Source organism: Pseudorca crassidens, chromosome 9, assembly GCF_039906515.1.
Source record: "Pseudorca crassidens isolate mPseCra1 chromosome 9, mPseCra1.hap1, whole genome shotgun sequence".
Classification (NCBI taxonomy): domain Eukaryota; kingdom Metazoa; phylum Chordata; class Mammalia; order Artiodactyla; family Delphinidae; genus Pseudorca; species Pseudorca crassidens.
The window spans coordinates 52,858,527-52,872,403 of NC_090304.1; the positions used below are offsets into that span (position 1 = coordinate 52,858,527).

Consider the following 13,877-nt stretch of genomic DNA (forward strand, 5'->3'; position numbering starts at 1 on the left):
GGCGCAGTGGTTGAGAGTCCGCCTGCCGATGCAGGGGACACAGGTTCGTGCCCCGGTCCGGGAAGATCCCACATGCCGCGGAGCGGCTGGGCCCGTGAGCCATGGCCGCTGAGCCTGCGCATCCGGAGCCTGTGCTCCACACGGGAGAGGCCACAAAAAAGGCCCGTGTACCACAAAAAAAAAAAAAAAAAAAAATTATTGTCTCCAAAAGACATAATTGCTAATGGGAGCAAAGCAACCACAGCAAAATAACATGTAATTCAGACAACAGAGGGCTAGTTAAGATCTTTGGAGACAGACATTCTTTTTGATGGCTGAGTAATATTATATTGTATATATATACCACATCTTCTTTATCCATTTATCTGCTGATGGACATTTAGGTTGCTTTCATGTCTTGGCTATTGTAAATAGTGCTGCAGTGAATGTTGGGGTGCATATATCTTTTCAAATTAGAGTTTTCTCTGGATATATGCCCAGGAGTAGGATCACTGGATCATATGGTAACTCTATTTTTAGTTTTTTAAGGAACCTCCATAGTGGCTGCACCAATTTACATTCCTACCAGCAGTGTAAGAGGGTTCCTTTTTCCAGCATTTATTATTTGTAGACTTTTTTATGATGGCCATTCTGACTGGTGTGAGGTGATACCTCATTGTACTTTCGATTTGCATTTTTCTAATAGTTAGCCATGTGGAACATCTTTTCATGTGCCTGTTGGCCATCTGTATGTCTTCTTTGGAGAAACGTCTATTTAGATCTTCTGCCCATTTTTTGATTGGGTTGTCTGGGGTTTTTTTTGATACTGAGCTGTATGAGCTATTTGTATATTTTGGAAATTAATCCCTTGTCAGTCTCACCATTTGCAAGTATTTTCTCCCATTCCATAGATTGTCTTTTTGTTTTGTGTGTGGTTTCCTTTGCTATGCAAAAGCTTGTAAGTTTGATTATGTCCCATTTGTTTGTTTTTATTTCTATTGCCTTGGGAAACTGATCTAAGAAAACATTGGTATGATTTATGTCAGAGAATTTTTTTGCCTATGATCTCTTCTAGGAGTTTTATGGTGTCATATCTTATGTTTAAGTCTTTAAGCCATTTTGAGTTTATTTTTGTATATGGTGTTAGGGACTATTCTAATTTCATTCTTTTACATGTAGCTATCCAATTTTCCCAGCACCACTTATTGAAGAGACTGTCTTTTCTCCATTGTATATTCTTGCCTCCTTTGTTGTCGATTAATTGACCATAAGTGAGTGGGTTTATTTCTGGGCTTTCTATGCTTTTCCATTAATCTATACGTCTGTTTTTGTGCCAGTACCATATTGTTTTGATTACTGTAGTTTTGTAGTATAGTCTGAAGTCAGGGAGCCTGATTCCTCGAGCTCCATTTTTCTTTCTCAGTATTGCTTTGGTTATTCAGAGACTTTTGTGTTTCCATACAAATTAAAAATTTTTTGCTCTAATTCTCTGAAAAATGCCATTGGTAATTTGACAGGGATTGTATTGAATCTGTAGATTGCCTTGGGTAGTATTGTCATTTTAACGATATTGATTCTTCCAATCCAAGAACATGGTATATCTTTCCATCTGATTGTGTTGTCTTCAGTTTCTTTAATAAGCATTTTACAGTTATAGGTCTTTTGCCTCCTTACGTAGGTTTATTCCTAGGTGTTTTATTCTTTCTGATGTGATGGTAAATGGGATTATTTCCTTAATTTCTCTTTCTGGTATTTTGTTGTTAGTGTATGGAAATGCAACAGATTTCTGTGTGTTAATTTTCTGCAACTTTACGAAATTCATTGACGAGCTCTAGTAGTTTTCTGTTAGTGTCTTTAGGATTTTCTGTGTAAAACAGTGACAGTTTTACTTCTTCTTTTCTTCTTTACTTCTTCTTTTCCAATTTGGATTCCTTTTATTTCTTTTTCTTCTCTGATTGCTGTGGCTAGGACTTCCAAAGCTATGTTAAATAAAAGTGGTGAGAATGGACATCCTTGTCTTGTTCCTGATCTTAGAGGAAATGCTTTCAGCTTTTCACCATTGAGTATGATGTTAGCTGTGGGTTTGTCATATATGGCCTTTATTATGTTGAGGTGTGTTCTTTCTGTGCCCACTTTCTGGAGAGTTTTTACCATAAATGGATGTTGAATTCTATTGAAAGCTCTTTCTGCAGCTATTGAGATGATCATATGGTTTTTATTCTTCAATTTGTTAATGTGGTGTATCACACTGATTGATTTGCGGATATTGAAAAATCCTTGCATCCTGTGATAAAGCCCATTTGATCGTGGTGTGTGATCCTTTTAATGTATTGTTGGAGTTGGGTTTGCTAGCATTTCGTTGAGGATTTTTGCATCGATGTTCATCAGTGATACTGGCCTGTAATTTTCCTTTTTTGTGATATCTTTGTCTGGTTGCTTGTTTGTTTTTAGTATCTTTTTATTTATTTATTTTTTAACATCTTTATTGGAGTATAGTTGTTTTATAATGGTGTGTTAGTTTCTGCTTTATAACAAAGTGAATCAGCTATACATATGTTCCCATATCTGCTCCCTCTTGCGTCTCCCTCCCACTCTTTGTCTGGTTTTGATATCGGGGTGATGGTGGCCTCATAGAATGAGTTCAGAAGTGTTTCTTCCTCTGCAACGTTTTGGAATAATTTCAGAAGGATAGGTGTTAACTCTTCTCTAAACGTTTGGTAGAATTCACCTGTGAAGCTATCTAGTCCTGGACTTTGGTTTGTTGGGAGTTTTAAAATTACTGATTCAGTTTCAGTACTGGTACTGGTAATTGGTCTGTTCATATTTTCTGTTTCTTTCTAGGTCCATAGATGGACCTAAAGATTATCATACTAAGTGAAGTAAGCCAGACAAAGACAGACATCACATGATATTGCTTATATGTGGAATCTAAAAAAATGATATGTGATGAACTTATTTACAAAATAGAAACAGACTCACAGACATAGAAAACAAGCTTATGGTTACCAAAGGGGAAAGGGGAGGAGGGATAAATTAGGAATTTGGGATTAACACATCTACACTACTATATATAAAATAGATAACCAACAAGAACCTACTGTATAGCGCAGAGAACTATACTCAATATCTTGTAATAATCTATAAGGGAAAAGAATATATATATATATATATATATACTGTATATATATCATATATACTGTATGTGAATCACTTCACTGTACACATGAAATTAACACAACATTGTAAATCAACTATACTTCAATTTAAAAAAATTTTAAAAAAAAATCTTTGGAGGCAGACCTGTATTCAAATCCTGCCTGTGCCACTTTATAGAGCTATGTAACCTCAGGCAAGTTACACATTCTCTGCCTCAGTTTCCCTCATCTATAAAATGGAGATAATAGTACCTATTCATCGTGAGGATTGAAGGAGACAAGTACACCTCAGTTCTTATCACAGTGCCTGGCCAGTGGTAAACGGTCAGTATGTTACTAATGACAATGATAATAGTCATTAACATAAAGAATCTTCCCTGTAGTGAATCTTGTGAGGGATACTGAGTGCAACACCAGGAACCCAGGTTGGAGAAAGCTGTTAGAAAAACAGTTGAAGAAGCGTGCAAGAAAGAAACAAAATTATAAACTATGTACCAAGCCACAGTCAGTCCTATTTAGAAATAGCTACCTACTAAGCGCCTTTGGGGCCCCACAGACACACCACTTTCCCTGAACTGCTCTAACCTGCCTGAAGACAGATGCTCCAAAAGGAACTCAGTTGTTAGAAATCCCCTCCTCAAGAGTTTCACCAACCAAGGAAGACTGACCCTTACCACAGGAGAAGAGACTACAAGTGGACACCACACCTAGATAAACTGTCACCATCACATCTCCCACCTATGGGCTATACTCTAAGGGCCCATTTATCATTCCTAGGAATCTAAGAGGGCTACATCCCCCCGTTCCCTCTTACGATGATATTTCATCCCAAGTTCTAAGCCACCTCAGGGAGTTATTCATTTTCCTCTGGGTATCTCCCATGTATACATGATATATACATGTCACTAAGCTTGTGGGTTTCCTTTTGTTAATATGTCTTTTATTACACAGGTTTCAGCTAAGAACTCAGAAGGGTAGGGGGAAAGTACTTTTTCTTCCCTACATGACAGTAATTTAGTAGGAGGGTTTCCAGAGTCCTGATGCATTCAGCGGAAATACTGGGGATGTGACCAGGTGCTCGTGGAGGCTCTTCAGGAACCCGAATATCAGCACACCAGAACCTTTTCCTTGGGGCCCACAGAGCTCTGGGAGGCAGAAACCCTGACGTGTATGGTGCAGGGAGGGGGCGGAGGCAGCAGTGTCTAAGCACCTAGTCCTTTACTTGTGTGGCTTCTTTGTGAGCAAGGCACACGCCCTCGCTCCTGTTGAGGAACCTGAGCCAAGTCGCCCGGAATGTTCTCTTTGCACAAGTCACTCATCAGTGCAGCCTTAGCTCATGCTAGTCCTTCTGCTGGGAAATGCTTCTCCTCACTAGACTCTGCCTGTAAAAAAATTCTACCTGTCCTCCAAAGTACAACTCAAAGGAGGCCTTCTTATTCATTTATCCAGAAATATTTGCTGAATGCCTACTTATTTGAAACAGACCTTTTTCTGGGGATACCAAGAGGTATAAGGAGTGCAGGCAGCCAGGCAAATAAACAAATAGTGAAATTCAGTGAGATGGGGGCTACAATAGAGGCATTTACAAAGTATAGAGGGGTCTTAAAGCATTCAGCCTGCAGGGAAGGCCACTGGCCACAATTAAATAAATAAAATAATTTCAAGAAAAGTGTTAGGAAGAAAACAAAGTTGGCTAATGTGAACAAAAGTGGCTGGAAGTTTGGGTGTCAGAGAAGGCCTCTGAAGCAGTACTGAGCCAAGAGTGGAATGGTGAGACCAGCAGCAGCGAATAGAAAGAATGTCTTGTGTCTGGAATGCAGTGAGAGGGGAGCCAAGATGAGATTACACATAAATAAAATATTATACTCTGCCTTTTTCACTCAATATTACAAAGTAAGAATGTTCTTGGTTGTGAAAAATGATTTGTAAACATCTTTAATGACTGTATTAAAACATTTTTAATGGCTGTATTAAAAAATCATATTTTAAAAAAGTTATTTTCTGCTTTAAAAAAATCATCACATGAGGTACACTCCTGATACAGAGACACCCCCTGCTCAGCCTTCAGCAGAAGTCAGTAGGCAGAAGGGCATATGGGGGGTCAGGCACCACCTGCAGGTGTCCTCACTGCCACTTCTGGGCCCCTGTGGTCAAGGCTCAAGTAGCAAAAGCCCCAGTGACCAAACCCTGGAGACTGTTGATATGTCCTGTTCCCAAGAGAAAGTGTGAGCTCTAGAAACTTCTCTCTCCAGCCTCCTTGCCCCCTCCTTTCTATTGTTCATTCTACTGTGACTCATGGCTTGAGGAGAAACTAAGTTCTCAGATGTCCCCTGCTAGAGACCACTTCCTTGTCTTCCATTTGCAAGGAATAGGCAATGCTGACAAAGACCCTCCTCCAGAAGCTTTGCTCTCCTTTCTCCTCTCTTACCATAGCTTTTGGCTTCTGGCTTCTCTGGAAAGCCAAAGGACTCTTCCAGCTTCTTTCTGCCAACATTTTAGTCTTCAGGGCTTGAGCTGCAAGGTCTGCGGAATTCCTGTCCATACTCGTGTATCCACTTGTTGGCCACTGGGGGAAATGGGGAGGAAGAAGAGCAGGCTCAGCGGAGCAGACAGTAGCGATGCTCGCTCACAGGGCCGTTAAATTCCACACCCTTGGCAACTCACTTGCCTCACCCTGGTCCCAGCCCTACTGTGGACTACAAGACGTTGCTTCAGCAGCAGTAAAGAGCAAAAAGGACAGTGGCACCTGGAAAAAGTCCCTGACAGGTCCTGCTACTACAGACTAATTTTCAAACCCGTGGGTACTGTGGTCACTTACCCTTCATATGTAGCTCCTAAAAGCCCACCTCCCCCAGGGAACCATTCCAGGGTAATGAGAGAAAAGGGATGGATTCTCCTGGCAAAGTCCACCTCAGCACAAGAGTCCCTCTTCTACTTCTTTTTCTGTCTTCAGAGCTAAGTGCTCTTAGACACATATATGACATAAACACATCCCCTACTTATTTCTCTCTTCCTTGTTTGACTGTCTCCTCATGGGGAAGCACCTGATGGTTCTCTCCTTGGGATAGAGGACTGGGACTTGGCAACATATTATTCCTTAGCTGTGCTCAGGAATCAAGGCCCATCTGGTAAGGCCAATAAACTTTTACTGACACCTGCTCTATGACAAAAGCCCGGCCTTATGGGCTCCCAATGTACTGGTGGCAACTAATCCAGAATCTGATCACCTCAATATAATGTGGCACTGTTAAGCTTTTGGAATGAAAAGGCTATGTTATTTTCCATCCATCCCCTACTTCACTTTACCCTGGACCCCTCACCCAATTCCCATGCCCAGAAAGGCAGGCCTTACCCCACTTATCTCCTACCAGGACAGGACAGCCAGCATGAAGTGTGTCACCATCCCCTTCACCACTGCTATGCAGGTTCCACCAAAATAGTGCTGCATTCTGAAAACAAGCAGACCCCGCCCCAGGGGAGGTCAGCCCAGAATCTCAGTCCTTAGGAAGCACTTGACTGAGGACAAAGGCATGCATGTCATTAAACAAGAAAACTGTCCATGCAGATTGGGGGCAAGGCATGCATAAAATGCCACAAGATGGTATAAGCTGCCATTTACTCATTCACTCATGCGTCCCTTATTGAGGGCCTGCTCTGCTCTAGGCCCTGAAGATGCAGAGACAGATCATGTCCAGTTGTCTCAGGGAGTTCAGTCTTGTGGGAGAGACAGACATAAAAACAAACGAGGATGAGACAGTGTGACAAGTGCTGCAGGAAAGGTGAGCACAGGGTGTCATAGGATCACTGAGGAGAGAAACTCGACAAAAAGCACAAGGTGGAACAAAATATTCCTCACACAACTAAGAACTTAAGTGAGCCACTGACTCTTCCTTAGGCACTTCTAATAACACCCGCAGGAAGCAGGGATCTTCATCCCCACCTCACCAGCAAGGAAGTTGAGACTTAGGGGCTTTAAATAATGCAACTAAGAAGGAGCAAGGTCAGGACTCAAACCCAGGCATTTTGATTCCAAATCGTATATGTTCTTTCCCCCCCACCCCGTCCCCAGCTTTTTTTCCTATACGCTTACTTTAACCTTGGCCAACCCCCTGAGTTTTGATAGATACCCAGCATTTACTCACTGAATGCTTAGGATGTGCTGGGTACTGTGCTAAGTGCTATGAGGCGTGATCTCAATTATTTGTCTTCATTTCATTCCTGAAGTAAGGGCTGTCATCCCTGATTGACTGATCTGACATTTGGGGGAGATATTAATTCATTAAACAAACCTCTTACCACACTGGCCGCCCTCTGTGCCTTGCTTGACATTATAACTCCTACTGCAATACGTTATGTTGACTTCTGGAGGCAAGGACTACGAGTTTTCCTCGGTACTCTCAGTGCCTCCAGCCGCCAGTGTTTACTAAACGAATGACTGAAGGGACCAGTTGTTGTCAAGGATCCGAAGGGCACTCTCACCTTTGAGGAGCTCTATTGTAATGGGAAGGCACACATGTAATCATCCTCTTGTAATATAAGTGTAAATAAAATAAAAAATAGAGGCACAAGTAAATGCAGGAGTCAAGAAAATTGAGGGATTATCTTTGATTCTGGGAATCAGGGGAGACCTCTTTTCATTCCCTCTCCCAGGAATAAGCTTGCAAGCACAGGCAGCATGAACGCTAGGGTGTTAGTTCTGCACTGCTAAAACCACCTGTTGGGGTCATACCCCCACTCACCTTGACCACAGGCACGCTAAAGTTGCCGTAGATGAAGGCTGTGGCTCCTCCAGCTTCCACCGAGCTCAGCTGCAAGGCCAGAGGAAGAGCCAGGGTTGAAATATCCCGACTGCCCTACTCTGCCTCACATGACGTCTGATGTCATTTCTGCATAAATTCCCTCTTGTGTGCCCCTCTTTCAACTCTGGGAGAAATACTTATGGAAATACAATCACCCAATTTAGGAATTGAGAGAGCCTACTCAGTGGCATCAGTATTTGCCTGCAGGGCCACAAGAGGACAACGTTTAGAAATGCCCCCTTTCTTTACCCTTTGAGCTAACATCCTTATTGAGGGTTACCATAAGTAGATTCAAACTTCGAGGCCCTCAGGAAGAAATACAGTTTATGTCACAACCCAAGACACAGACACGTCCCTGAAGTAAGTTTCATAAAATATTCTTAACTACATCAGATGCCCTCTGTTATTTTCCATTTTATTTTATTCTATTCTAGTTCAGATTTCTTAAATACTGACCAGATCCACTAACTTGATTTCACAGCCCACTAATGGATCATGACCAGTGGCTTACAAAACACTGTTTAGAATACAATGATTATATTTGAAAGCTGGGCATCATAGGAAATACTGATTGCACCTTTGGTGTGTTTCCCAGATCACTCAGACCCTCTCTAGGTAATCTCAGCTAAAGGGTTTCACCACTGGTATATTCTAGAATTATGGATGTGTTTACTTAACTTGAAGAGTTTTTTCTGATTGTCAAAGAAATATGTAATAACCTAAACATTTTGAAAAATACTTTAAAATACTTAATATTATTCATCATCTTACCATCTGGAAAAAGAAAAAAGCACTGTTATGGTTTAACTGTAATAGTTAACATTTATTGAGCACTGGCCGTATGTTAGGCATCACACTAAGTCCTTACAAATATATTATCTCACTTATTCCTCACAACAAATATATCATCCTCACTATTCCTGTGAGTTAGGATTGTTATTATTTACATTCTACAGATGAGGAAACCAAGTCTCAGAGAGATTGAGTGGTTTACAAAAGGTCATATAACTCCTTGGTGACTGAGCCAGGACTGGAGCTGAGCCAATGCTGTCTGACTACAAAGTCCCTGCTCATAACCATTATGCTACATACACTCTTGAACATTAGGTTATTTCCCACTGTTTACTATTATAAACAACACTGTGAACATCTTAATGAGTAAAATCATTTTTGCGTTTTAGATTGTTCTCTTAGGAAAGAGTCTGAGCATTAGTATTATTGGGTCAAAAGTATATGCAAATATTCAATACTTTAGATACAACTGCTAAATTATTTTCTCACCAGCAGCATGACACAGAGTGCCAGTCTTACCTCGCCCTGGCTAACTGTCTACCAGCACATTCACAGATCCCACCATATTCGCCTGTGTTACAGAGCAAGAGTTATGTGAGTTGGGATGTTAGCACTTGTTAGAGGAAACTGAACTGACGCGGCGATTCAGAACCTGGAAAAGGCAGTGGTGATTTTTAGCACATCTTGGCTCCCCCTGTAGTCCTTTGGGAAGGGCGATGAGAGCAACAATTTGCTCCTTGTGTTCAAATAACAAACTGGATGATTCTGTTCAGACCCCTGTTGTCAGCCACTGTGGGTGTAAGCAAGATGCAACAGAGGAAACCTGGACTTTCCTGCCTTCCTCTACCTGTGGTTTCACAGTATAGTGGGAAGGAAGGACTTATCCAACAAATTGAAAAGAGAATCGGATCTGTGTGCTGTGAAGCTCATGAGCAGGGCATGGATTGTAAGATTGGTGGAGGGGAGGGAAATCTTCCCTCTGTAAACCTTCCACTGTTTTGTACTGGGACTGATCTTATGTCCAGTCTGAGTAGAAAATCACTAACCTGATTTCAACTCAATCCTCCCAATACTCCTTAAAGATTATTTTCTCCCTATATAATATTACTCTTATGTTCTCCATAAATCTTATGTCTTATGTTCAGAAATGTTTATGATGGTCTTAACACCAACCTGAAGATGAAAGGATTGGGCATAACCTAGCACTTCCTAGGTCCCACGATCCCATTTATGGGGTCCTATGCTTGCTTTCTGGGATACATGATAGAAACATATTGTATGAAACTGCACAGAGAGATATCCCCTTACATTATTTCATCAGATCCTCATGACAGCCCTGTGAGGAGGCACAGAGCAAGAAGACAAGCTCGAAGAATTGATGTGATTTGTGCTGAGGCCACATGTTAAGTGGCAGAACCAGAATTAGACCAACTGACTCCAAACCCAGAACGCTTTCCATTCCACTGTGTATCAAAGGCTTAAAATCCAAACATATACACACTCTTGCATTTGTCATTTAAAATTGCTGGGCTACCCTTACCATAGTACCCTTACCATAGTAACTGGACCTCTGTAATCAGGGAGTCAGCTACAGAAGATACTAGGGGGATAAAGAACAGAGAGATATTGGCCCCTAGATGTCCTATTCTTTGATATCAGTGCACTTCACTGCCTGTGACCTCCATGCCAGCTTTAGTCATCAACCAGAGATGTACCAGCAGCTGATCCAAGCTGTGTCTCCTGCCCAGAGAGCTGACGTCAGCCATCCCTCTGCCTGATCAGAATGCTCAGAATGACCAGGAGAGGCCAGACACCATTGGCAACGGCAGCCTTCCAGTTCTGCATAAAATTAAAACCAAGCCACATGAAGAAACATGTTGGGATTGCCAGCATTAAAACTACAGAGTGCCGGCCTCTGATTGTCCTTTCTTGGCTACACTGTGGAGACCAGTTAACAGGACTAAGGAAAGAGGGAATGCTAGGGTGTAGGTGTCTGCTATTCTAATGAGCCTGAAACCAGGCCTTCATCTTAGGGTGTTATGTAGAGCACTTACATTTGGCATGTTTATTCCTTCATTTAACAGTAATACACCTCTTATAATTTAAGTGACAGATGCCTGAAATTATGACTTGTCCATAGAGAAGGAGGTAAACCCACATGATCTGAAGGGAAGAAGATAGGTGAGATAATAAAGACTGGGTCCGAATTCTATAGGATCAGGTCAGAAACTAGGAGAGGAGGGCAATTTGTTTTAAGGGGGTATAATGTAGATTTTAGTGAAGAATTTATGAGGCGATAAGGAAGAAAATTTTCACCGCATATGAGAGAGCCACACTTACTGAATTTCTCTGTAGGCATCTCTGTTCTTCCCTCTTGTAATCTCAGCTGCTTCATTTCTCTCCTCTCTCCCCTCATAGCTCCACAACCTCACCTATAGGTCCATGCTTTTCAACACCAACTAGTCTATGGGACCTCAAAGACAGAGACTCTCACATCCCCTTCCTGTGTTGTTCGGGTCCCAGGATCTCTTGGCCTTCGGTGTAACCCCACTTCCCATCCTAATCACTGACAATGACAAGGTCACATTGAGGTCTACACAATGTAAGCTCTTTGAGGGAAGGAACTGACTTGTATTGATATTTCTTTATCTCTCCTATAGTGCCTAACAAGAGTGCTGTATGAAATTCACAAACATCCTGGAGATTTTTCTGCTGTGAAATTCAGATGAAATCAGTATCTGATATCGCTTTGAAAACCATAAAATAAAAGAGATATAAATAGTCATTAAGTAAGCAGCCCTGGTCCCTCCAGAGCAAGACTCACGTAGATCATAAATGTTGCGACTCGGTTCCCAGAGTTCATTCTGTACAGTGGGCTGGTTGGTGACTGAGACAAAAATAGAACATATCATTATTTTATGCAGATGGCACCAGAGTAACAGCCAGGATGCCACCATAATACAGGGAGGAGAAAAATGGAGGAGTCACAGATGGGATATAGCCTTGAGCTATACCTAGTCAAGTATGTGCCTATCTTTGCCGGCAGGTACTCAATATACTTTTTTTCCTCTTACCACTTTATTAGATACTCATATAAGTGAACTGTATACTACCAATCAAACAAAATTGCTTGTTAGTAGTGAAAGCACTATGTGAGGGGTTGATTGCACCTTCAGGTTCTTGGTGAAATAAATTAACATATAAAATATTACAGATAATTATTCTGTAAAAATACCAAGTCATAAGACTGGAGTTCCCAATTATTTGCCAAAGAGGCACACTTTTTTGTCATAGAAGAGTTTAATTGATATAATTTACATGTCATAAAATTCAATCATTGTAAGAGTGTTTTTCAGTGAGTTTTAGTAAAAAGAAGATGAGTCAGCAGAATCAGCTTGAAACCAAGGCTTTCAATCTACCTAGAATGAGAACCTTTGTTCTAAAATTTCATGCGGTATTCTCTGGGGGCCCTATAAGAGCTCTGTTTGAGAGAAATAAATAACACCCTCGTTGCCTACCCCACGAGATTGGTCACCGACCCCATGGTTACCGTAGCATGGTCAAAGTGAGGCTCATAGTGCCCTCCGATTCCGTAGTTTACCACCTGGAGATACTCTGCATATGGAGGCTGGACATCAAGGCCTGTAAGGGAGGCAATGCGATGGTCGAGGGTCACCAGCACTGGGTCAACGGTGTCCTTTAGCCAGGCACTAAAACACACCACAGGTTGCAGCATCAGTGATCTGATGCCAGAAATGACTAAATATCTGTGAATGAATGATGTCAACTGCCAGAAAGAAGGAAGGAAGGCAAGGAGGACAGGAAGACAGACACGAATACCTAATTACCTACTCACTCCTCCTGTTAAGTCGGCCCAGTCCATTTTGTGCTCTATCATTCACACATTCATTCAACAAACATTCTCTGAGGCCTACTGTATGCCAGACCCTGTGCTAGGTGTGTGAAGAGTGAAGGTTCACATCACCAGGCACTGGGATACAAAGAGAAAGAAGACAAAACCCTGTCTTTAAGAATGCTATGTTTAGAGACATCTCAATGGAGGAAGCTGGGTGCAGTGGAAAAAGCTTTGGATTCAGAGGGGTAAGACCAGTCCTGGATCCTCGGTTTGACCCTTGGTCAGGCCCTTAACCTTTCACCTCTCTTAAGGTTCAGTGTATTCATCTATAATATGGGGATGGTAATAATATCTACTACACAGACTTAGGAAGATTGTGACAGACAATGCTTATGAAGATGCTTTGTAAGCTGTATGTTATTGATTTGCTGTAAAACACAGAAAAATCTCTGCTCTTTTGCTCTACTTCAGGACAAACCAGGATAGGTCAAAGGCCAAAGAGCAAAGTTCAGTCTCTTTTCCTGAATGTCTTGTTGAGGTTCTGATAAAGTGGAGGATTTGGCATCAGAATGTGGTCCCTGGGAAGTGAGGAAGTGCTCCCCAAGCAAAGCCAGTGAGCCTCCTGGAGAGATGATGAAGGCTCTTAAGGGAAGCACCTTGGCATGTCTGGAAGACCACTTCCTTGGTCTATAAATGATGGATTAATTTGTTCATTCTTTTGTATGGAGTGCATGCATAGTGCTATGCTGTGGGCTCTAAGGTTTACAAAGATACCCAAGACAAAGCTGTTGTGTTCAAAGAGCGCATGAGAGGAGACACACAAATATACACAAATACAACTGAGCACAAATCAAGGTAGAGTTAAAAATAAGAACCAGCCCTTAAAGTAAAGTTCTGGGGAGCACAGAGGAAGGAGATGTTAATTCTGACTGGGGCACTGAGGTGAGATGGACATGTAGGCCAAATTTTGAAGGGTGCATAAAATTTCAATAGATGGAAAAGACATAGGGATATTCCAGGCTGAAGAAATAGCATAAGCACAGACATGGTGGGGTGATATACTACAGTGTGTGTCAGCACGAAAGCATTTAGTCTGTTAGAGAAGTAATGGGAAATAATGCTAGCAAAGTAGGCTCAGGGCATGTTGTAGAAAGCTGAGGACACTGTGGTCGGGAACCTGGTCTTTGTGGATAGTGATTTGGAGTGCATAAGTGACCTTTGAGGGACCAGTTCCAGTGAAGTTGTGAGGACAGAACCAAAATTCAAATGGGTGCACTGTGGTGGAGGGTGGGTAGT

The 13,877-nt window shown here is 41.8% G+C and overlaps 1 protein-coding gene across 12 annotated transcripts in view; it reads right to left on the minus strand.

The window, feature by feature from the left end:
• P4HA3 (prolyl 4-hydroxylase subunit alpha 3) overlaps window positions 1-13,877 on the minus strand; it is a 119,279-nt gene that overhangs the window by 79,511 nt on the left and 25,891 nt on the right. For 5 of the 12 annotated variants that reach the window (XM_067750301.1, XM_067750300.1, XM_067750306.1 and 2 more), the window contains exons 9-13: window positions 12,276-12,435; window positions 11,550-11,612; window positions 7,874-7,942; window positions 6,503-6,583; window positions 5,563-5,700 (exon numbers count right to left, since the gene is read on the minus strand). In XM_067750301.1, the coding sequence (XP_067606402.1) occupies window positions 5,563-5,700; window positions 6,503-6,583; window positions 7,874-7,942; window positions 11,550-11,612; window positions 12,276-12,435 (511 nt within the window). Of the gene's footprint in view, window positions 1-2,880; window positions 3,571-5,068; window positions 5,701-6,486; window positions 6,584-7,873; window positions 7,943-11,549; window positions 11,613-12,275; window positions 12,436-13,877 lie in introns of those variants that run through there. The other 7 variants (XR_010946180.1, XR_010946179.1, XR_010946178.1 and 4 more) reach the window with 5 other exon arrangements.